Genomic DNA, 22,776 nt, shown 5'->3' with positions numbered 1-22,776 from the left:
TGTTTCGCTACTGGAAGGAGGGCCAGGTGACATGGAAAGAATACAGGGATGCTGTTCGTGTCTGTAGGAAGAAAATTCGTGTGGCTAAAGCACACCTAGAGTTGAAGCTGGCTGTGTCTGTGAGAGAAAATAAAAAGGGTTTTTTTAGATATGTGAATGGAAAAAGGAGAACTAAAGAATACATAGGGCCGCTCCTTGACAGGGAAGGTCTTCTCACAGACGATGACATAGGCAAAGCAGAGACGCTTAACACCTTCTTTGCCTCTGTCTTCAATGCCGATGATGGGCTTCGGGACCCAGGGTGCCCCGAGCTGGAGGACCGGGACGGTGGGGATGACAAACTCCCAACCGACCCTGAACGTGTGCGGGATCTGCTACTCCACCTGGATCCCTACAAGTCCATGGGTCCGGATGGGATTCATCCCCGGGTGCTGAAGGAGCTGGCGGACGTCATTGCGGAACCTCTCTCAATTATTTTTCAACGATCCTGGGAGTCTGGAGAGGTCCCGGTAGACTGGAAGCTGGCAAATGTTGTGCCGATTTTCAAGAAGGGTCAGAAAGAAGACCCTAGCAATTACAGGCCTGTCAGTCTCACGTCAGTGCCTGGTAAAATCATGGAGAAGATGGTTCTCGAACGTATTGAGGCGCACCGGGGGGACAAAGCAGTCATTGGTCCCAGCCAGCATGGGTTTGTGAAGGGTAGGTCCTGCCTAACTAACCTGATTTCCTTTTATGATAAGATCACCCGTATGGTGGACCAAGGGAAACCAGCTGATGTGATTTTTTTGGACTTCAGCAAGGCTTTTGACACGGTTTCCCATAGGATCCTACTGGACAAAATGTCCACCATACAGCTAAATAAAAACATCATACGATGGGTGAGCAATTGGCTAACGGGCAGGGCCCAAAGGGTTATGGTAAATGGGGCTGCGTCAGGCTGGCGGGCGGTCACCAGTGGGGTCCCTCAAGGCTCCATTTTAGGGCCGGTACTTTTCAATATTTTTATAAACGATCTGGATGTAGGAATAGAAGGCATTTTGAGCAAGTTTGCCGATGACACCAAACTTGGAGGAGTTGTGGACTCTGTTGAGGGTGGAAAGGCCTTGCAGAGGGATCTGGATAGGTTGGAGAGCTGGGCGATCGCCAACCGCATGAAGTTCAATAAGAGCAAGTGCCGGGTCCTGCACCTGGGACGGGGAAACCCTGGCTGCACGTACAGACTGGGCGATGAGACGCTGGAGAGCAGCCTAGAAGAGAGGGATCTGGGGGTCGTGGTAGACAGCAAGTTGAAAATGAGCCAGCAGTGTGCCCTGGCAGCCAGGAGGGCCAACCGTGTCCTGGGGTGCATCAAGCACGGCATCGCTAGCAGGTCGAGGGAGGTGATTGTCCCGCTCTACTCTGCGCTGGTGCGGCCTCACCTCGAGTACTGTGTGCATTTCTGGGCACCACAGTATAAAAAGGACATGAAACTGTTGGAGAGTGTCCAGAGGAGGGCTACGAAGATGGTGAAAGGCCTGGAGGGGAAGACGTACGAGGAACGGCTGAGGGCACTGGGCCTGTTCAGCCTGGAGAAGAGGAGGCTGAGGGGAGACCTCATCGCAGTCTACAACTTCCTCGTAAGGGGGTGTCGAGAGGCAGGAGACCTTTTCTCCATTAACACCAGCGACAGGACCCGCGGGAACGGGGTTAAGCTGAGGCAGGGGAAGTTTAGGCTGGACATCAGGAAGGGGTTCTTCACAGAGAGAGTGGTTGCACACTGGAACAGGCTCCCCAGGGAAGTGGTCACTGCACCGAGCCTGTCTGAATTTAAGAAGAGATTGGACTGTGCACTTAGTCACATGGTCTGAACTTTTGGGTAGACCTGTGCGGTGTCAAGAGTTGGACTTGATGATCCTTAAGGGTCCCTTCCAACTCAGGATATTCTATGATTCTATGATTCTATGAAAATAAAGATTCTCCATGTACACTGCTGTATTTGGCTAATATACTGCTTGCATTTTGTTTATATACGCCTTACGTATGCTGATATATTTGAATTGTATATTTTTGTCTTATTTGTCTTCCCTAATTGAAGATCATTTCTCAGCAGTTGTAGTCTGAGCCTTGGAATTCATCATAAGCCCTGACTCCATTACGTAAATTTCTGGAAGCAGAGTGTTATGAAGATCTATGAGCACATCTTCAAGCAGTATTAATCAAGTTAACAACAGATTATACAACAGTGCAGTTATACCTCTTTAAACCTGCAAAAAATCTAGCAGCCAAACTGGCAAAATGTCTGATTTAGCTAAATGTTGTTAAGACACGTTGAGACACATGGTCATTTAACCTTGTTCTTTCAGATCAAGGCACTACAAGTAAAGTGCACAGCAGTGGCTTGCTAACAAATGCTGGATAAAGATACAAAGCAGGTATCTGCAGACATCAACTGATGCGTGGAACTTTGTAGAGCCCCATACTTAGGTTCAATATATTGTCCGGAACCAATTACAAAGCATTAAATACATATACATTTTTAAAGAGTGCCAAAGTTCATTATGACATTCTCTGTCCAGGAATATTCTTGTCTGCTGTTCCAGCTACAATGGAGCAGTCTGTTCTTTGTTAGCAACAACATTTATTTATGTAGCACACAGAAACTTAATTCTGTCATTTTTTTATATTCTTCTACTGTTTTTATGCTATTACATGTAGAAAAAACAAACAAACAAACAACAACAATGTTCTGGATAGGGCTGTTGATTAAAAGGAGAAAAGTCACTAATCTGAATCTCTATCATTTCTGGGTTGGAGCTGGACAGCCTATCAGACATTCATTACAAGAGGCACTGTTTGTACACAGTCAGCCTAAGGGCTTTCTGATTAATTGTGGTGAAAGCCAGGTTAAGTTTCTTTGTCTGTTCCATTTGATCTGTAGGGGATATGTTTACATCACTGAAACAAAAATTTGATTAAAACAAATGGGACTTGATGTCACCTGAATTTCATCGTTTTTGTCTTGCTGAAACATAATTTTATGTGAAAAAGCTTGACAAACTTCAGCCCTTTACTGCAACACACTCCACTCTTTTTTTAAGCAATAAATACATGTTGGCTCCTATGAAGCTAAGAGTTAGTAGCATTCTCCATAGGATAACACTGCATTTATTATCATACTCTTGCATGATAGCATTCACAATAGAATAACCACTGGTTTTAATGTATCGTTTCATTATGTGGCTGCCTCTATGAAATAAATTACACAAATACCATGAATAGAGTTTGCTAAAAGAACGAACAATCAACAGTGAGGCTGCACAACTCATAGCTCTTTTAATTATGCTTCATCCCTGAAACAATGCCAAGGCTAGTTTAGGAGTTCCAGCTGTGCCGAGCACTTCAACAGTGTTTGCAGCTTTATCTCACGACCAGGTGTTCCTAACACAGGGATTTTCTTTATTAAATGAAAAACCTGGCAGAACATAGAGCCTCTGTTGTAGTCTTTCATAGGATAAAGCAACTAATAATTCACAGTTAATAGCCACCATCAAATTATGTGTATAGAGAGAGAACAAAGAGTTTTGTAATAGGAATGTGTAGAGCTAAAGACAGGTTTTATCCCAACTTTTAAAAGTTTTCTATACTTGTACATGATGTAAAGATAGTATCATTAAAGAAGAATAACAGATCATCTGGTAGTGCTGAGGGCGATGAACTCTGTAATTGGAATTCAAGTGTTTTCAAGTTGCAATCAGTCCATGTTCACACTCGCAAACCACAAGTGCAAAAACAAACGTACCTCTCCATGTTCCAGGGGAACGAGTCTGGAATAATAGGAGGTGCAGATCACTTCATCATCTCTCTTGTACGTTGGTGGCCCAATTCTTGGTGTGATATTATAACGAGTTAAACATTCTGTGTCGCTAATTGCATAGTATTGCCATGGTCTGAACTCTGTGCCATCTATGGAGCGTTCCAAAATCCAGTTTCCAGGTCGTGGAGCATTAGCAGATTTGATGATGACATATGCAACTTGAAAGACCTAAAAAAAAATGCAAGAATAAAATTTTAACACTTCATTCTGCTGTAAAAGACCACAAGAGGCCAGCTGCTAAAATTAACTAAAATGTTAAAGGCAGTATGCAATTTGCCTGGAGAGAGGGTAAAATTTGGTAGACTGGCCCTAGATAAAATTTTTGCATAATCTTTTGACCAAAGGCTAGATTAATCTTTTATGATACTAATGGAAATATGTATCATTTTTTGTCAAAACTCTGAACATTACAACAAAACAAACTGAAATATATATACTTGTATATTTACACACAAAGTTGATTTCCGGATTACTTGGGAATAACAGTCTTTCTAAGGGACGTGTGCTATTTAGCTTTTTTGGACCACTGAAGGCTTCAGCAAAGTGGGTTCTTTTTTTTTTTTCTTCCAAAAACAGCTGCAGCCAAAACAATTCTTTGTTTCACACACATTCATTTTAGCTTGGAGTTTAATCCTCGTGCTAATAGCATTTATGATAAGCTTTTTACATCCTATATTAAAAATCTCCATGCATTCCATTTTCATTCTGCGTTGAAGTTATTTAAGCATAAGGCTACTTACAGACACTGCTGAAAATGTACATAGATAAAGTGAATATGACAAATATAAATATGATAATGTTAATTAAATAGTTCTTTTAAGATATGGAATCTCTCAGCTATGTGCATAACCTTGAGGTGTTTTTTTGTTTTTGTTGTTTTTGTTTTTAAACTCTTCTGTGTCCAAAGTGAAAACTCTATTCCCACAACAGCATTGTTCTGCTCTCTTCTCTGAGTAGGCAGGACAGTAATTAAGTTTATATCACCTTTCCAGTGACCTTGTTGTGGCAGCTAGGTAACCTGTGCTGGCCTGCAACTAGCTACAGCATCAGCCACGAACACTGAAATGATCTTACTCCAAAACTACTACCTTTTTCCTTAACTAATGCCCCCATTGCCTTACAAAAGGCTCTTTGCAAATAGATAAGACTCCTTATAAGAGTTTAATGTTTTACGTGCAGCATATTATCAAGCCACGTTTGGAAAAAGAAAAACACCGTGCTATTTTACCATCACAGAGGTCTATATTCTCACTAATGTGGACCACTTGGTTAGCTGGTATAATTATTGTAACTCCTATAATTTCTTTCAGACATTTTTAAACATGTTTTGGGGTTGTTTGTTTGTTTGTTTTGTAACTTGTTGTTGTATTTGTTTCACTATACTGATGAAAGACAGAGTAAGAATAACACTTGCCATGAAAAAGCAAATTTCAGTTCCATCAAATGGAGAAATAAACATACAGAAACAGAGTAATTACATTGTATGCACAAGTGAACAAAGCTTTGCTTAGGAACTCCGCAGACACGTGTGATATATTTTTCTCCATCTCATCTTTAAATTCTGACTTTTTGGATTTAATATCTAAAAAAGTCAAACAATCTTGGTTTCGATTAAAAATCAGACATAAAATGTGATAGTCAGCTGGTCTGATTTTATTTTTATTTATTTATTTTTCTCTGTGCTTGCTCTCATCAACTAAACTACTTCCCTACTTATTACACAGTTGGCTGAACAACAAATGATCTACTTCTGATTACACTGAGATTTTTCAAGACCGATTATGTTCTGCAGCTGATGTGGCTAGTTTTAAATCCAGTTCCAACCAGTAACAATGAGTTATCCTTCATCACAAACTAACTGCAGGCAGAAATAAAACCGGAAGATACTTTCATACAAGAGCATGTAGATGAAATTTATTTTAAATATCAAGTTTCTTGGTGAGGGGAAAAGCTATATAAAGATAAAATTTCTCAGAGCAACTTCCAGAGCAGTTCATTTTAATGTTGTATCCTTTAAAGCCAATGTGTTGTTTTTTTTTTTTTTTCAGAAAAGTAGCCCAGTCTGGTTCTCAAGTCTTCTAGTGACTGATTTTTCCTCCATGTACCCAGTTCTCCAAAAGCTGAATTGAATATATTTGAAACTAAGAACCCAAAAGAGGCATTCAAAAAATAATGAATGGTCTGTAACTGTTGAAGTATGCATAGTCAGCATGTGTAAAAAAACACTGCCAGCCTCTTTTCCCTGTGGATTTTCTCAGGTCTCTTCCACATATAGCCCATAAGTACCTGAAAATACTTCATAGGTAAATTCACATGATACTGAATGTCAGCAAACTCTAGAATATGTCAGTCCCTGAAATTATATAGGTTAAATATATAAATGAAAGGATATTGCATAAATGCTCCTGCTATCAAGAAATCACAAGCCAACCTACCAGTAGAAGTTATATTCTCAGGAATTATGTTCCCAAACAAGAGAACAAAGCTAACAGAGGGATTCAGGTGTCCCCGGTGCGTTCATATGAAGACATGTTAAGGAATGTCAATTTTGGCTTGGGAGACCTCATATCCCATAGCCTATGCAACCTAGAATGGATCTGAACCAGGATTCCATATAAGGCAAACTGACTCCAACATCCTCAGAGTATTTCCTTAAAGATTTTTACTTTAATGAGGTCTCCACATTCGAACATCACTGAGGGCAGTTTCTTCCCACTCTACATGTTCATTCATTGTCCACAAACTGGCCATGTGATAAACTTGAGCTGTGTGGCAAGAGCTAATGATTTGTATGCTTTAATCTGACTGTATAGCTTTCCCAGGACTCATTTCCTTATTGAGCTGCAAGGGTAAAAAGGGCAAGCCAAAGCAAGTTAGCAATTCCCAAGCAGCCATAGATTAGAAGTGTCATTTTACAGGCATTTCAATCCTGACTGTAAAGATCAGCCAAATAAACCTGTACTGAAGAACCCCTTCTTTGTAGCAGCAATACCAACATAACACATCACTTTTACTTTCTTTAGCTTTTCTAATGACCTTGTTTCCCTGAATGCAGATCAAGCAACATCAGGTACTCTGTTCTTGTAAAAGGTTGGCAGATAAATCCTTTTCCCCATTCATCAGGCAATTTTACAAACTCTTTTGCTCAAGACACTGCTAGCAGTGACCACGCAGTAGATGCTAGCCAAATGTTCGTATTTCCACAGGCATGGTCAGCACTCTAAAACCTACACAGGTCCTCGCAAGTACAATTTTTCCAGTAGTCTTTTTGGATAAAGACTGCCAGTTACATTTTTCAATTTACTTAGGTTGACAGAATAGTAAGGGAAGATGTGCTGTCTATCCATAACTATTTGAGCCCCAGTCTCCAAAAGTGAAAAGTTAAAGGGAAGGATAAGTCCCAAAATGTTTTTTTTTTTTTCTAAATCTCAGATTAGTTTAACAGATCAGTTCCTTCTAATTTTATAAATTCAACTAAATCTTTCCTTCAGGATGAGTGCAGGAAGGAAATGTAAAAAACAGCCAAACCTGCTTTCAAAATGGCATGACATGCTGTGGTTAAAATGCTTGCAACAACTAACATTACTCTGTATTTTAAGTAAACCTGAAAAAACCTTTCTGCTTAATGGTGTCAATACATATAGAGCTGGTACTTTTTCTCTGATTTCATTTTCCTTTCTGAATCCAAAAAGCCTAAAATGAATGATATTTTTGCAAACTCTCAGAGTACAAGACTATATGAAGGGATATTCTGAGTATCAGTCTGTATTGTTCATATAAATAGTAAAATTCTGAGACCAAGCTAGCAATTGTTTGCTACATTTTGCTCTGATGCAACCATTGTTTTGAAATAGAAGTTAATATTATTCAATCAGTGTATTATAAGAAAGTACAGATGAACGAGCACCCTGAATTTTTCATCATCAGTTTTATAGCAACAAGGCTTTAACTTGCCACATAAAGTAAATTAGCATTGATCTAGTCAAGAGAACTGTACTTTTTATATCAGCAAAGCGTTTGTCCTGACAGTAACTTCTTCTTGCCAAGTGATTTCAAGATGAAAGTTCAGCACATATCATATCATAACATTATTTACATTATATTTGACTTTCTAATAGCAGAAACTGAAAATTATTCTTTCACAGTCTCTGAGTTGTAATCCAGTATTCATGAAATATTCATGAGCTATGACTTTATCAAAGTGGAGATGTTTTCACAACTTCATACTTGAGTTCTTACAAGAACAACTGATCTTGCTTTACAATTCAAGAACTTTGTGGGATACAAATTTGTGCCATTCTGTTACTGCCTAGCACTAAGCACCCTTAAATACCTTTGAAAGTCTGAAACATATTAATAATACTAAGGAAAATATTCGTTTAATGTTGTGATGGAGAAATATTTTACAGTTGGCACAAGCACACAACTGGAATTTGTAATAGTCGGCATTTATTTTAATTCATTATCATTTTGCAAAATAGCTGTCCAGAGAACAGCTGTGTATTTATTTCTGTAGAACTGCCAGTGTAGAAAGCATAAGATCATAAATTAAACGTTGGTATCTTGTACACCAATACTACATCTACATCATAGTACTAAACTACTCTTTCTCCAGCTCTGGAACTTTGGCATACATTTTAATGGGGAAAAAAAAAAAGAAAGTCTTCCCAACTATCATATACATGTATTTGGTCCTGGGAACACGAAAATGCATGACAGAATATATGTACCTGGTTCTCATGATCCATATGAGCTACAGAACTGTGATGTAGCCATCAGCTATCCTTACAAAATGCTTAGCATTAGTTATAATAGCACAGAAATTTTGAAGGAGAAAGATCTAAACAGCAATTTTGATCTTGAATGGATTAGTCAACTCTCTTTTCTTACTGAGATTCCACCAAGCTACTTTTCAGTCCAAACATTTTTAAACTAAATAAACTAACTGCAAGCTAGAATATTAGCCGAAGGAATATTCTCTGCTCCCTTCAAATTTGAGCAGAGATGAATACAGCCAACAGACAGAGACTGTGGCCAGAATATATATACCTAGGATAAGCTGAGTGGAACCATAAATTCCACCAGAATCTTCCCCATATTTACCAGCTAAGCCTGCATTCCAGCACTCACCAACCCCATTCCTGGGTTGTATCTCAATGCCGTACATTAGCAAAAAAAAAAAAAAAAAAAAAACCATATTGTTATAACTTCTAGTATTTTTTCAAAAATAATAAGAAATATTCACATCACAAAGGGGTATTAGTATATTCTATATTCCGCCAAGAAAAGTTAAAAACTTCAATGTGCTATTCAACATATTTAATGCGCAAAGCTTGAAATTTAAAAGAAAGTATCAATGCTAAAGAGGCAAAGTAATGCATATAGTTAGAGATACTGAATTTCAGGAATACCTTTAAAGGTTCTAGAAGAGTATTTAAACTCATTCAAAAGAAAACTTGTGAAGTAAAAAGTTACTAAAATCACTAGGGCCCCTTCATATGTTTTTTCTTTGTTATTTTTTACTTGTGCTGGCTCGGTTAAAGTAGGGACAACAAGTCAGCTCTAATAACTTATTGACTTCAAGCATTCTTTATTAACCAAATCCTTCCTTGCAGAGCAGCAATTTACATTCATGTTGCATAGCCCTAGATGCCTTCTCTCTCTCAAACTGTCTGAGGAAAACACAGAAAAAAGACCCCTCAGGGGAAACTTTTCAAATCAAATCAGTGAAACAGTGTGGGACAAGAGAGGAAAGATACTTATTTGAAGAAACATCAACAGGGCTAAGATTTAGAGGGCAGTTCAGTTGGTCTGTTTCCAAAGTAAAAATGTTCTAGGAGGAAAAAAATGAAAGCCTCACTCCCTCCTTCATTTTTCCTTCCTGTTTGTCCATTTATAAACCAAACACAAAATCAACTATCCAAACAAGGAAGTCCTATTCAATCTTACGACAAAAGATACTGTGTGCTTATTTTCCTAATAGCTCAGCTTTCTAATTAAAGAAGAAACTACACATTTGTTTAACCTATGCTTCATTTTAAAGCATACTTCTTTTAAAACAAAGTTAAATCTTCTGTTTAAACATTAAAAATAACCTTCAGTCAGAGTTTAACAATCTTGCAAAAGCTTGTTATCATCTGTGCACAAAGTATGCATTTCTTAGCTAGTAACAAATCTAAGAGTTCAGAAGTATTAATTTCAATTCATATTGGAATTCATATTAAATGAAGCTGCAAATTAATATCAATAATCTGTGAATTGCTGACCTATGATTTTCAAATAGCTTAGATCTGTTCAAAGAAAAAGAAGAATCAAAGGAAAAAAACATTTTCTTCAGAAATGACTTTGTCTTTATTCGGGGCAGGGTAGGAGACTTGATTCTTCCATGCCTAACAGACACACCAACAAATTAGGGAATCATCTGTGCAGTCTGGCAGCTTCCCATGTAAGAATTTTACCAGCTACAAGAAGGGACAAATACCTCTAAGCTTCTGGGGGTATTTTTTTGTCATTAAATGCCAAAGCAAAAGAATCAATCTCTGTACAGGCAGTTCCATCCTTCCCAGGGGCAAAAATCTCTGATTCAGACCTCTAACTCTGCAGAACAACTAGCATTAAATGTCCACAGAAGGAATATAGAACATTTCTTTCTGATGTTCCTTCTAACAAAAAAAAAAAAAAAAAAAAAAAAAAAGAGATCAGAACCAGTCAGAAGGGAAGCACAGAAAGTGGCAAATCAACTTCTCTTTCAGCAACGCTTTGCTCTATTTTATGTGGTCAAGTCCTTATCATATCAATATGATATGATAAAGGAAAGCCTGCATTTCCAGGGTTCTGGAGATCCTGCAGCTGAATGTTCTGACATTTTACACTTCAGTTTGATCATTGCATTCCACTAACAGGTTTCCATATAACTTGAGATCTACAATCAGGTAAGTGATGTGAGTACATTTATTCCTGTCACTAACTTTTCTTTCTTTCTCCTAAACTCAGTATCAGGGTTACAATGCTTATGGATTGGAAGAGTTCATATTTGTAAGTGTATTGGTGTATTGTGTGTTTTTTCTTGTATTAAATGTTAGATGTTTCTGCTATGTTCTACTCCAAATCATTACTCTTTTACTACAAAACTGTACAGTGATCAGGTGAAAAGCCGATAGATACAGCTTAAAAAAAAAAAAAAAAAAAAGATGCATCCTCATATATAAAATTTGTGCCTATGAGAGTTACACCTTGAAAACACTGTTTTCTGCTTTAAAATATCTTCAGTAACCCAGAATTCAAGCAACTTGCATGAAATCAAAAGCAGAGAAAAACAATAGCAGAGGACTGTCAGGGGAAAGATACCAAGGACAGACAAAGGAAGGTTATCAAGACAAAGCGAACACTGGTGTAAACTCTCTTGTTCACACATATACAACTGTTGCTGTGTCTTGAATTATAGTAACACTTCATGACCTATATTGCTTGAAAACAAAGTCACTTCCATTCCAGGCTGATAGGAATAAAATCTCTAAGAAGTTCCTTAATTATAATTGAAAAACACATCTGTTTAAAAACAGTTTGTATAACGTTTAACTGTCCAGCTTTAATTATGTGCTGTTAAATTTCTAACTGATAAATATCCAACCATCTAAACACTGAAGAACTACAATAAATTGCATAGACTTATACTGTACATTCAATAAGTGACAGACACTCAGGTAAATGTTACTCACCTGCCTTAAATCCAAGGTGATGGTGACCCAGTGGTACTGCCTCCCATTCTGAATGCTGGGACTTTGCCACCAATTATTGGTACCATCAATTGCACTAGAAATTGGGTGCTGCTCTGTATTAAAGAGAAAAAAATTAAACATCTATTGAAAATACATCTAAAGCTATTTTCTCTGACCCAGTACATTTACTTCATGCAGAGTATAATTTTCTTCTGCCACAAAGTAAAAGCTAAAATTTGCCTCCAGACAAAAAGGCTGTCATTGGACTCTGCAGTGCTTAACGGTGATTTAAGGTGTTTGTGCTTTCTGTCAGTCCTTTTGCTTAAAGGCAGCTTCACTCATGTAGTTGAGACACTAAAAGCAAAAAGTATTTGACCCCAATGCACTCTGTATTTATGGTAAAGGGTCAAAGAGAACAAGACAAAACAATGGAAAACAAAAACAAAAAAGATGACAACAACAAAAAAGAGAAACTTGCCTTTGGGATTGGCACTGTGACGGTCACAGACCCGGCACTGGGCGTTGCGCAGCGGTCGGCCTGGGACATGCTCAACAAGTTTGCAGAACATCTCTGGTCCCTTTTCCCCACAAGTGGCATTGGTGGAGATGTGAGCATTGCTGGCTAGGTTCAAAATGGCAGGGAACAGGCCTTGAAATAAAAAACAATTATCAGTCACAGTGTAAAAAGCAAGCAAAATTCAGTCATCATTATGAGATAGATCTCTGAATATGCATTGTTTTGTGACAAGCTTCTAGCCTGGAGACAGAGATGCAGAAAAATGCAATGAAAACAGATTATTTTGTGAAAACATCATCATACCAAACTGACAACAGCACATCACCCATTATGTCCCTGAGGCACCACTGGTCCTGACATTCCCTAATCCACCCCCAAGGGCTCCTAGGGGGCACCCTCTCTAGAAGACCCTGCCCAGAGCCAAGGATCCCCATTTCTCTCCCCACCCAGTGATATTCCCCAGAGACAAACCATGCCCAGCCATTGACCTCACTGAGCCAGGCACACCATGGCCCTACATCCTGGTCCTGTCACCAGGGAGGCAATCCCGGGTTGCCCTGCTCCTGGCTGAGATGGAGGGATGGGTCTTGGGTGTCATGCCCTGCTCTGATGGACCCAGGGGAGTCCCCAGCTCTCCTGAAGAACATAAGAGCTAGTAAACTAACTCTGTTCCAGTTACTAAACCTTCTTGCCACATTGTGAAATAATCAAAACCAGGGGGAAAATTGGCCCTCTGCCAGAATGGATGAGGAGCCGTACAGCAAGCCCTCTGCCCATGCAGAACAAAGCATTTAACCCAAGCTCCCCAGGGCAAAAACACCACTGCCCTCAGTGACACACTCCCTGCTTGCACATTTTAAGAGCTGCATTTTAGACCTTTACTCTGGGATTTTCTGAAGCCTGTGTAAAGTCTAAGGAAAACTTGGCTTGCCGCTTATTAATCTTTACACACTTTACAGTACTTTCAAACGGTAATGCTCTTGTGCACAGGAGTAATGAAAGACCACTGTTACCAGCTTCAGAACTCTTAATATTTTCTAAAAGGAGGGATGTTTTACTTGAGCTTGAAGTCTACTCATAACATTTAAGGAATACTTCCCATGACAGGAAGAAGTTAAGTAAGCACAACTTCTCAGGAGCTTTGTTACAATTTTCCAGCCTTCCCTCCCAGGTTAAAAATCTCTTGCTTCTTGCATGGTTAAGTTTGCATCTATCAAAACAACACAGATACTCCATTTCACAACACAAATATTCCACTTCTATACAGAAACAACTCTGAAAAAGAGAACCAATTTGGAAAAAACTGATCTGTGTGAAGAGATTAAACATGATGGGTTGAAATCAAAGTTGGAGCCTTGGAATAGCATATTAAGAGTGCTGCAAGAATTGCTACTGTTGCAATAGTGAGGTATTAAAATCACATTTCTGAAAGTTTTTTTTTGTTGTAATTTTTCTTCTAAGGAATTAAAAAAAAATCCAGACATATTTAAGCGTATTTGTGAAAACATGCCTTTCTTCGAGTACAACTACAAAAATTATTTTTCTTCATTAATCTACAATATACATTGCAATATTAATACTTTGTATTTCTTAGCTGTCCACCTCAGCAAGGCAGAATTCAATATTCCTTTGATTACATGGTTAAATCCTAACCTTCTTCACCACAGTATGAGTAATAAACTGTGTTTTTCATTGTGCTGAATTGTGCCATACTCAAAGAGGAAGATGGAGGTGGGTTCTTTTTTGTTTGTTTGTTTTAATCCTTACCTCATTTAAGTTAAATCTATACCAGAGCATACACCTTGTTCTCATCATACCTAAATCTGAAGCAGGCGATGACATAGAGGATGTACTATTGACCATATGGTGAGCCTCTTCTTCCATTAACATGCCTTCGGCACACTTATCTCATGTTTACTGTAGTGTTGGTGCAGTACTGCTCCAGACTCACAGCTGTAGGCAAAGCAAAAATGCAGCCTACATTTTCTTACCAGACAAGAAAGCTCACTGATGGAAGAGGGTACCTTGTTTTACATTACTCCCTAATGATTAAAAAAAATCTTCTGTATTCACTATTCACTACTGTTCACAATGGCATCCATCGGCCAGCCTTCAAGATCTACCAATTAACTTTCCAGGTCATTCATTACCCTTCACTCATGTTACACAGTAGCCCTGCCATTCGTTTCCAGGGTCATTTGTTAGAGTGACATAATTTACCTACAATAACCATGAGTCAACAAATTTGTGCCATGGGAATAGAAAAGCTCTGAAGAAAAAGTGCTGATGGTTAGTGCTGTCTTGGAAATGTTTCATTCCAAAATCCAAAGTTCAGGTCAGGTTCAGACATTGTAGCTGTCACTCTGGACTGAGCCCTTTTGACTGCTTGTCATCAAGCATCTCACCAACTTTATCAAATGCACTGACTGATAATAAAATGAAATGCTGGTATGATGCCATGAAGGTCTCATAATGAGTTTTCTTGTCTCAAAGAGATAAGAAATAGGGCATTTCAATCCACTTGTAGTGTTTTTGTCCCAGAATTGAACAAAAAACAAGAGGTTGTTAGCTTTATCCTGGAACATGATGCATCTCTTCAAATGCTAGGTAATTACATTAATTTCTGTTTCTCTTTAATGCAATCAAGTTTTAAGGCAATTTTCAGAGGTGTAGCCACTGATTTCAGTGGAGACTGAATAGCCTATGATCTGATTTATAAAGAAACAGTAAGTATCTGGAATAAACAACATGAAAAAAAGGGCAAATTTAAAATAAATTAATTACATCTTTACATTACATTGCTCCTCTTCAGTCATTCAGCATGTTCTTAAGAAAATTTTAAGAAAAGCTGAGTACTCATAATGGCGAGATGAACTCCAGATGCTCTTCTGCCACAAAAAGAAGACTATAACCATCTGGTGAAATACATTTTCACTTTTCTTAGGGAGAAGGTAGGTATGATAAAGATGAATAACCACAGAATCAGTCACTTAAATGAGCCAATTACAGATAAATGAGTGACTGTGATCATATCCTGCTTTAAAATTAAAGTGGTTGTAACTGACATAAAGCTCTGCCGGAAGATACCACGTATCATTAAACTGAATTTACAGCAAGTGACATTTGCATTCTTAAAGGCATTAATGTAACTTTTACAGTTTGCTATCTGAAGTCCAGCACAAATGATTGATTGAATTAGATTTATCATACTTATTTCTCACTAGAAAAGAAGGTAAGTGCTACATTAAAAAATCTTCACAACTTCACTGCTAAGATATCCTGCACCTCTCTCATTATGCAATCGTACCAAATAGGCTTAGAAAGAGCCTTTAGAGACCTCCATACAGATGGCCACAATCTGTAGAGTTCAGCAGCGACTTCTCAGCTGGCTAATCTGGTCTGGTTGACTATATTCTGATTATTAAAATACCTTATAGACAATTTTGCATGTAAGCACTTGCTACTTCACTTTTCTACCATTGAGACCATTTTTGTTTGGGAGTTACCATCCATCATTTTGCAAAAAGACTGGCAGTCCCAAGAAAATAAGAATTTTTCAAGTAAATGCATTTAATTCTGAGTGCTGGCCAACTCTTTTCATGGTAAGGTAAACTCTTCAACTTGATTCTTCCCATCTACTAAGCAGCCCATTTGCCCTGAACCAGAGATTGACACACCACCCGATACCAGAAAATGAATTGTGTGTGTACATGCTAGTTTGACCTTAAGAAAGAATAACAATTGGTTCACTAATTCAGCACAGAAATTGAGTGTGATTTCATTGAATACTCAGGGAAGTTGCTCTCATTTGTAAGGACTTGGTTTTACCCAGATACATAACTAAAACTACAGAAAAGCTGAAAATCTGCATACCTGGGTGCATGCTCCCGGAAATACACCATTCAGAGCTTTCCTACAGGAACAGAGGCAGAAAGCCCCAAGCTCAGAGAAAGCAGAGGGAATCAAATCCTTAATGTGGTCTGCAATGTGGATGTGGCAGAATTTGTCACATTAACACTCTACAATGTTTGACTCTTAGAGTGGCAAGGAAGAATCTAAAGGTTAGACAAATTTGCTGTAGGTATAGCTCAGTAGGCAGACCTTGTGATGAAGGACATAACGTTAATATTTTACTAAATGTCAGAGAAAAGGCTTGCTCATAAAGAAGTCAGTTGTAATGAACAGGTGGTCAGAGTGGCAGGGAAAAGAAAGACAGACAAGGAGCTTTTAGGTAGATGAGGCAGTCAACATCTATTTTATGTGCTTCCATGTGCCTATCTATGCTAATCCTTCAAATGAATGAGACATTTGGAGCATGCAGTTTTTTGGGGCACATCCAAAGGTATGACAATTCACACAAAGTCATTATGGATTGAGATATATCATTGTGTGAGTAGTGGATGTTTGCACACAGGACACATATCCATGTCTCCATTGTAAAGGTTATGGATGGACATATGGCCTAGATTTCTTTGGGAATTACCCTACTTGAAACCAGTATCTACAGAAGACTTGGCAAGCTCTGTTACAGAAATGATTACCATCATTTTTCCTGGATTCTTAATTCTGAGTGGTTTTATAAGTTTTCCTCATCTGAGTTTTTTTGTTTGTTTGCCTGTTTGTTTGTTTTAAAGGTACAAGCACCCCTGATTTTTTTCCTGAATCTCAAGTATCTGGGACATGTTTCCACAGTTCTGTGTTTCTGGTAACTCCTACTAGGAGTGAAAAACCCTGTATATGAACAATGCATATCTGTCAACACACTCTGGATACACCTGATTTACTGCACATGAGCAAATCAGTTCCATATTATTTAGACAGATCTGATACATGCTGGATTTGTTGAACATTCTCAAATAAGCAGGCTCGTATAGCCTGCCCATGTACAGAAACATCACTATACTTTAAAGACATTAGACTTAGTCTGCATGCAGGTGACAGCACATAAAAACATGCAAGTGTAAGCCTTCTCTGCCACTGAACAAGGGCTTTTTAGATATATTTGTTCTCTCACTTATCTTTAAAAAATACTCTCACTTTAGAGCCATTGTCTGCATGTTGTATAGCTAGATCTGAATGAAATCCCAACACCAGCCCTGATTATTGCATTTTTTACCCAGGAAATTAAGTCTTTCATCACTGTTCTATAACATGTGCAGGGGGACTGGGGTTGGGTGTTCTGGCAAAATCCTTGCGTTGTCTGTGGGTTTGAACATATTTGATGTGTATGGATTTCATAATGTGACTGACAGGCTGTACCTCTTCCCTTTTTACAGATGGCATGTGGAGAAACTGTGGGATTCCTCAGAATAGCTGTTTTCCTAGCAGAGGCATAGCTGATTAAATGTTTCTTTTACAAACACAGTTGTACAAACAGAAAGATACATATGGCAGTTCTGCTTTCCATAGGCTTCACTATGTCAGCAAATATGTTCAGTAAGCGCAATAAAGATTATACTACTTTTTGTTACCTGATAAACACAGCAAGGACAGCAAAACTTCTCACAAGAAGGCCCCATTTAAAACAGATTTCCACTGAATCTGGATTAACTAATCTGTATGCTATCCCAATAAACTGAATGAACCCAGACGGTGTTTTTGTTTGTTTGAAATCAGAAAACAGAACTGATGGGAAATGAATGCAAGACAATCTGAAGCAAACCAAGCACTGAGTCCAATAGATGACAGCGTTTTCTGCATTGTTCATCAGTGTATAAAATGAAGACTTCCAATCAGACTTCAGTGAACAGTTCTGAGACATTCAGCAAAGTAACAGCTTGATTTTCTCCAAGAATTTTGGCTGTTTTTGTGCCAACTGGGTAATAAAGAAGTAATTCCAAGTGAACAGAGTAAATGCAACTTGAACATAAGGGCTGATGCATATAGTAACAATGAGCTTTTGATTTTGTCTTTTCTCAGAAGCAAAGATACTTGAAGGGGTCTAATCTCATTTGCAAGTTAGTGTTTAAAATAAAATGTAAGGCAATGAATGGTTCATAAAAAGCAGGCAATGTTGAAATTTGCTCACTAGCAATAGATTCATTTATGGAAAATATTTACAGAGGATGTAGTGATAGTTGTTCTGAATAGTTTGATGCACTCCAGGAAAACACAAAGGACTAGGGACAAAATGTAATAAAATGTCACAGAAGATTAGAATGTATAAGATGTGGTAGTATTACACTGCAGAAGTTGAGGTCACATTCTTTATAACATTCTCAGCCAGTTTTCAATGGCACAGATTTTTGTTTTAGTTATTCTGTCCTATTAAAGTTTTGGACTAAGTGAGTTTACTAAATAAAAACCCTGGAACTGTCATGCTTGGGTTCAGATTCTTTGCCTTCTTAATAGATGGACTCTCATTTTATTTCACCAGCAAATGTCCCTAGCTTAACCTTTTCTACATACTTTCATCAGAATCCTATCCTGTAATCACAATGAAAATCTGAGCTGATTTCCCTAACATAAATGGGCTTAAATCCCTAATTTCTAACTGCTGGATTTAAGGCACTAATTCTCTGTTCCTATGGTAAGCAGGAAATTTGTTGTGCAACACCCAACCTGCCTTATAACCATTTTGCAGAGACACTACCTGAAAATATGCATTAGCAGCAGCATCAACCGATAGGAAAAGCTGAAAGTTTCACTACAAGTTTCACACAGGGTTTACATAGCAAGCCACTAAGAAATCATTCGGAAAACTGACCACTCATTTTTCTGTAGCTCAACAGAGACCAGAATTTCTGCTAGTACAACATAAATTATACATGAGCCAACCAAGGAGTATAATTTCATTAGCAGCATCTCTACAAACTTTAATTTGTAGTATTTAGATAAGATTATTTCAGATTAAGAATTAATCCTCAGTGCCATGACAGACATTCTCCTAGAACCTGTTTTCTTTGTTTCCTCATGCTGTAAAGCAAAGCTGACTAATATGTCATTCACAGAAATACTACTCGGTGAGACTAAGTTTATTTACTTCCATTTTGAATACAATAATGTACTAAATTTGTCTACTCTGTTCAAGAGCAAGTGAGAGGTATTCCTCAACTTGTGTGCTCTATCACTTGCAAAGTTACTGATTTTTAGTCATCACTGCTCCATTCATGATCTGTCATGATCTTGATTACAGCTTTTGATTACCTGAAAGGCTGTTATCACACACATAATTTTCTCTTTTCCAGACTAAAGAAACAAGCCTTTCAGTCTTTCCACAGTCAATTTTCTAAACCTCTTTCCGAATTCTTGGCAGTTTGCATCTCTCCAGTGTGACTCTTAAGATCTCATCAGCACCAACTGAAGTAAAAAAAAAATCTAGAATTCTTCACAGTGTCATCAACACACCCCAGAATAACTTTTGTTTCTTTGCAAGGCACTACAATTCAGTTTGTGTTGTATGCTATGATAAAGATCTTTTTCTGTTGTACTGCTTCCTACTCAGTCACAATAGAGACAAATACTCTACACCAGCCCATGAGATGAGTTCAGGTTATCTAGGAAACAGATTACTTTACAGCCATTTGCTGAATGCTCATAAGCCCCTGATTTCAGAAAAATCTGTTGATTATTTTATAGTTCTGATTCCATAAAGCTTCTGCAAATCACAATTGAACAATTCAACAGAAACACTAGAAGAAACACCAACAAAAGAACACTACAATGGTTAATGGGACCAGTAAACAATATTCTGTTTGAACCCTGCAAGCTGCCAGGGCACAAATAAGCTGAGGAAGACCAAACTGTGCTTTTCTCTGCCCAAATAACAGAGCTTCTCTGCCAAACACTTTCTGATGTTGCTTATGTGCATTCAGCATTATTAACAAGAGCCTTAATTTGAGAGCACTAGCAGCAACAAGCATTTGACTACTGAGGTCTCCCTGGGCTAGATGATGTGCTAATTAACAACCAATGGCTCAGAAAAGTATTGGGAAAAAAAGTATAACACTGCAAATTAATAAAGATGCATGCTTGCAAATTCAGACTGGAAACACAGGAGGCAAAAGTTTGCTATATAACGAATGAACATCAGCTGTACTATTCCCTCACACACCTTAGTTTTCTCTCTAGAGTTTGTGAAGATTAAAAGCAAGTCTTACACAACTTGTATGGTTTCCTTCAAATACTCAGCACAGCAGATAGCCAGGTTGATGGCCAAAACATAGTAGGTAATTTGAATAAGGAAGAAAATTTGCCCCCAAAAAGTAATGCCTTAACTCTAATAAAATACTACATTTCAAAGCGTAAGGAGTATGGTAAATATAAAAGACAATGGAAAACTAATGGTAAAGGAAGAGAGAAGAAAGCATTTGACACTAAGTCTTAATTGCAAGTTGTTAAGTTTCCCTATATGTAGCATCAGAGGATGGTGAGTTAAAATTAGGAAGTTACTACACTCCCTGGAAAAGTCCTACAATGAAAGAAAACCCAGACTTCCAAATTAAATGCTAAAAAAAAAAAAAAAAAAAAAAAAGCGCAGATAAACAATATTAACACACATCTCCACAGAGATTGAATTTTGTCACCTCTGTTACACAGTAACTAACACTATTATACACAAGGCATGGTTTTAAACACCATAGATGGGTTAGACACAAGTTTAGACTGAACACCAACATTAGAATAATATCCTTTGCATTACAAAGTCAAGTGCTAACAAGATAGCTAATGCAAACTTTACAACAGCTCATCTTGTCTTACAAATCCCTCATGCTCTGAGCTTGCAAACACATACTTAAATCGTATAGAAACTCTGTCACAATGAGCATGTGCTCAAATTGGATGTAGAGAGTTAATAGGATGCAAAGACATGGGTCAGCATGCAACTGTGTAACACTGAAGGAGTTTGAGCAAGCATTCAGATTCCTACAAACCGGCTACCTTGCTGCCCAAAGGAGCGTATGTCACAACAGTTGTTGGTCTAAGGCTGAAAATACTCAACATTTTGAGGGAATAAAAAATATTGGGAAATATAATAGCTTTAATAGCTTAAATCACAGCCCTCAATAGGTTTTATCGCTTCGTGGCTTGGTCTGCCACAAATTTCACACATCAGAGGCAAAAAATTGACTTTTCCATTCTTGGGAATAAAAAGATAATCAAAAACTGTAAACAGAAATTTCTAAATAACGTAGCATTAACTATCTGCTTTCTTTCATCCAGAACAAACTAAGAGACAGGAAGAAGAAAACTAGCTTTCATGCTAGTTCGTGCATTGAACGGTATGACTGAATATAAAAAGTTGAGAAATTTGTGAGTACTTTCTACATATATCATGCATTTTTAAACTATAACTTATATTTCTTCAGTCCTGTCTTGTATGTATATATATATATTTTTTTCCTATCATGCTGGCCTGTTCAAGAATCTGCCTAGTATTTGCCACAGTATTTATACCAAAGTAAAAGAGCCAAAAGTTGACAGATGGGCAGGCTGCCAAGGAACAACAAACCTGCTAGACCATGAAATTAGTTCTTTCTTGTTCACCAAAAGCTTTTTCCACATGTTGAGGAGTCTGCATCATTGTGTTTATTGGTTTGGGGGCTGTTCCGGTTTTGTTTTGATTTTTTTAAGCACTACATTATTTCTTTTTCCTGAAGTCACCTTAATCTTGGAAACAATTTTCACTCAAAGCTAAATAAAATACAACTATTAAATATTTTAGTGTCTTGCCAGATTAGTTTACATGCAGCCTAAAAGATATTAGCTGAGATGAATATGACAGTAGTACTGGGATTGTGATCAGCATGCCAAAGATTAGGGAACTCAGTCATACACCATTTATGATTTGTCTTAATTTCAAAGATGCAGAACATTTTTGTTCCTATTGATGTTAGATGTAAGCTAGCCTTTTTTCCTGTCTTTTACTACAACTACCTCAACAAATTACAGCTCATCATGTGCTTCTTTTCTATAATCATTTTTTAACCTGAGGCAACAGTCTCCCTTGTAAATGAAAATCATGCCTGGGTTTGACCCTAATTAAATTTGCATGCATAAATGTGCAGCATTAGGCTTCATATTGAATATAATAAATTAGAAGTTATGACCCAAGTATCTATTAGCTCTCTCATGATGCTAAATTTATATTTATTACTTGCAAATTTTAAGAGGCCTGAGAGTGGAAAAAAAAAAAAGTTAAAGGTATAGTAGACCCAGCCATTTCTATATGGTGACCCAGTATCACAACATTATAAAATGTTACTATGTCTTTTCCCATATAAACATAAAGAAGCCTTTGAGGCTATTGGCACCTCCTTATGATCATAAACCAAGTCTTATAGCAACTAGTAGCACTACAGGCTAACTCTGAAATTTATTTTTCACTTAGTTCATTTACGCTTGTCATTCACCAGCCATATGTCAAAATAAATTATATATATGGCTTTCTTTGCTTTCCTAATATGAACACACTATCTTAATTTTACTGTGTATAGCTACATTATATGAAATTAAATGCTTGTTTAAAATAAATGGACTTCTTCCATTAATTAACAAAAGCTATTTCAAGTTGAAGAGTTTTTGGCACCTCAGAACTACCAGCTCTCCTGTTTTTACAAAGCCACGTGTTTCTCCAAACACAGAAAAAAAAAATGTTTTCACTCAAGCAGGCACAAAGCCATTATCAGAGCACATACAGCCTTGTATCACTGCCAGATACTCCTGGGTGGAAGGGAGCACCTTTCCTC

General features: G+C 37.7%; 1 protein-coding gene across 1 annotated transcript in view; it reads right to left on the bottom strand.

Annotated features, from left to right (window-relative positions):
• The window catches only part of LAMA1 (laminin subunit alpha 1), a 104,829-nt gene that overhangs the window by 72,515 nt on the left and 9,538 nt on the right, over positions 1–22,776 (bottom strand). Inside the window, exons 2-4 of the mRNA XM_038173915.2 lie at positions 12,050–12,220; positions 11,572–11,684; positions 3,779–4,021 (exon numbers count right to left, since the gene is read on the bottom strand). Of these exons, the coding sequence (XP_038029843.2) occupies positions 3,779–4,021; positions 11,572–11,684; positions 12,050–12,220 (527 nt within the window). The remainder of the gene's footprint in view (positions 1–3,778; positions 4,022–11,571; positions 11,685–12,049; positions 12,221–22,776) is intronic.

Source organism: Anas platyrhynchos, chromosome 2 (assembly GCF_047663525.1).
Source record: "Anas platyrhynchos isolate ZD024472 breed Pekin duck chromosome 2, IASCAAS_PekinDuck_T2T, whole genome shotgun sequence".
Classification (NCBI taxonomy): domain Eukaryota; kingdom Metazoa; phylum Chordata; class Aves; order Anseriformes; family Anatidae; genus Anas; species Anas platyrhynchos.
The sequence above is the reverse complement of the archived record's forward strand: the minus strand, read 5'-3'. Positions and strand labels throughout refer to the sequence as shown.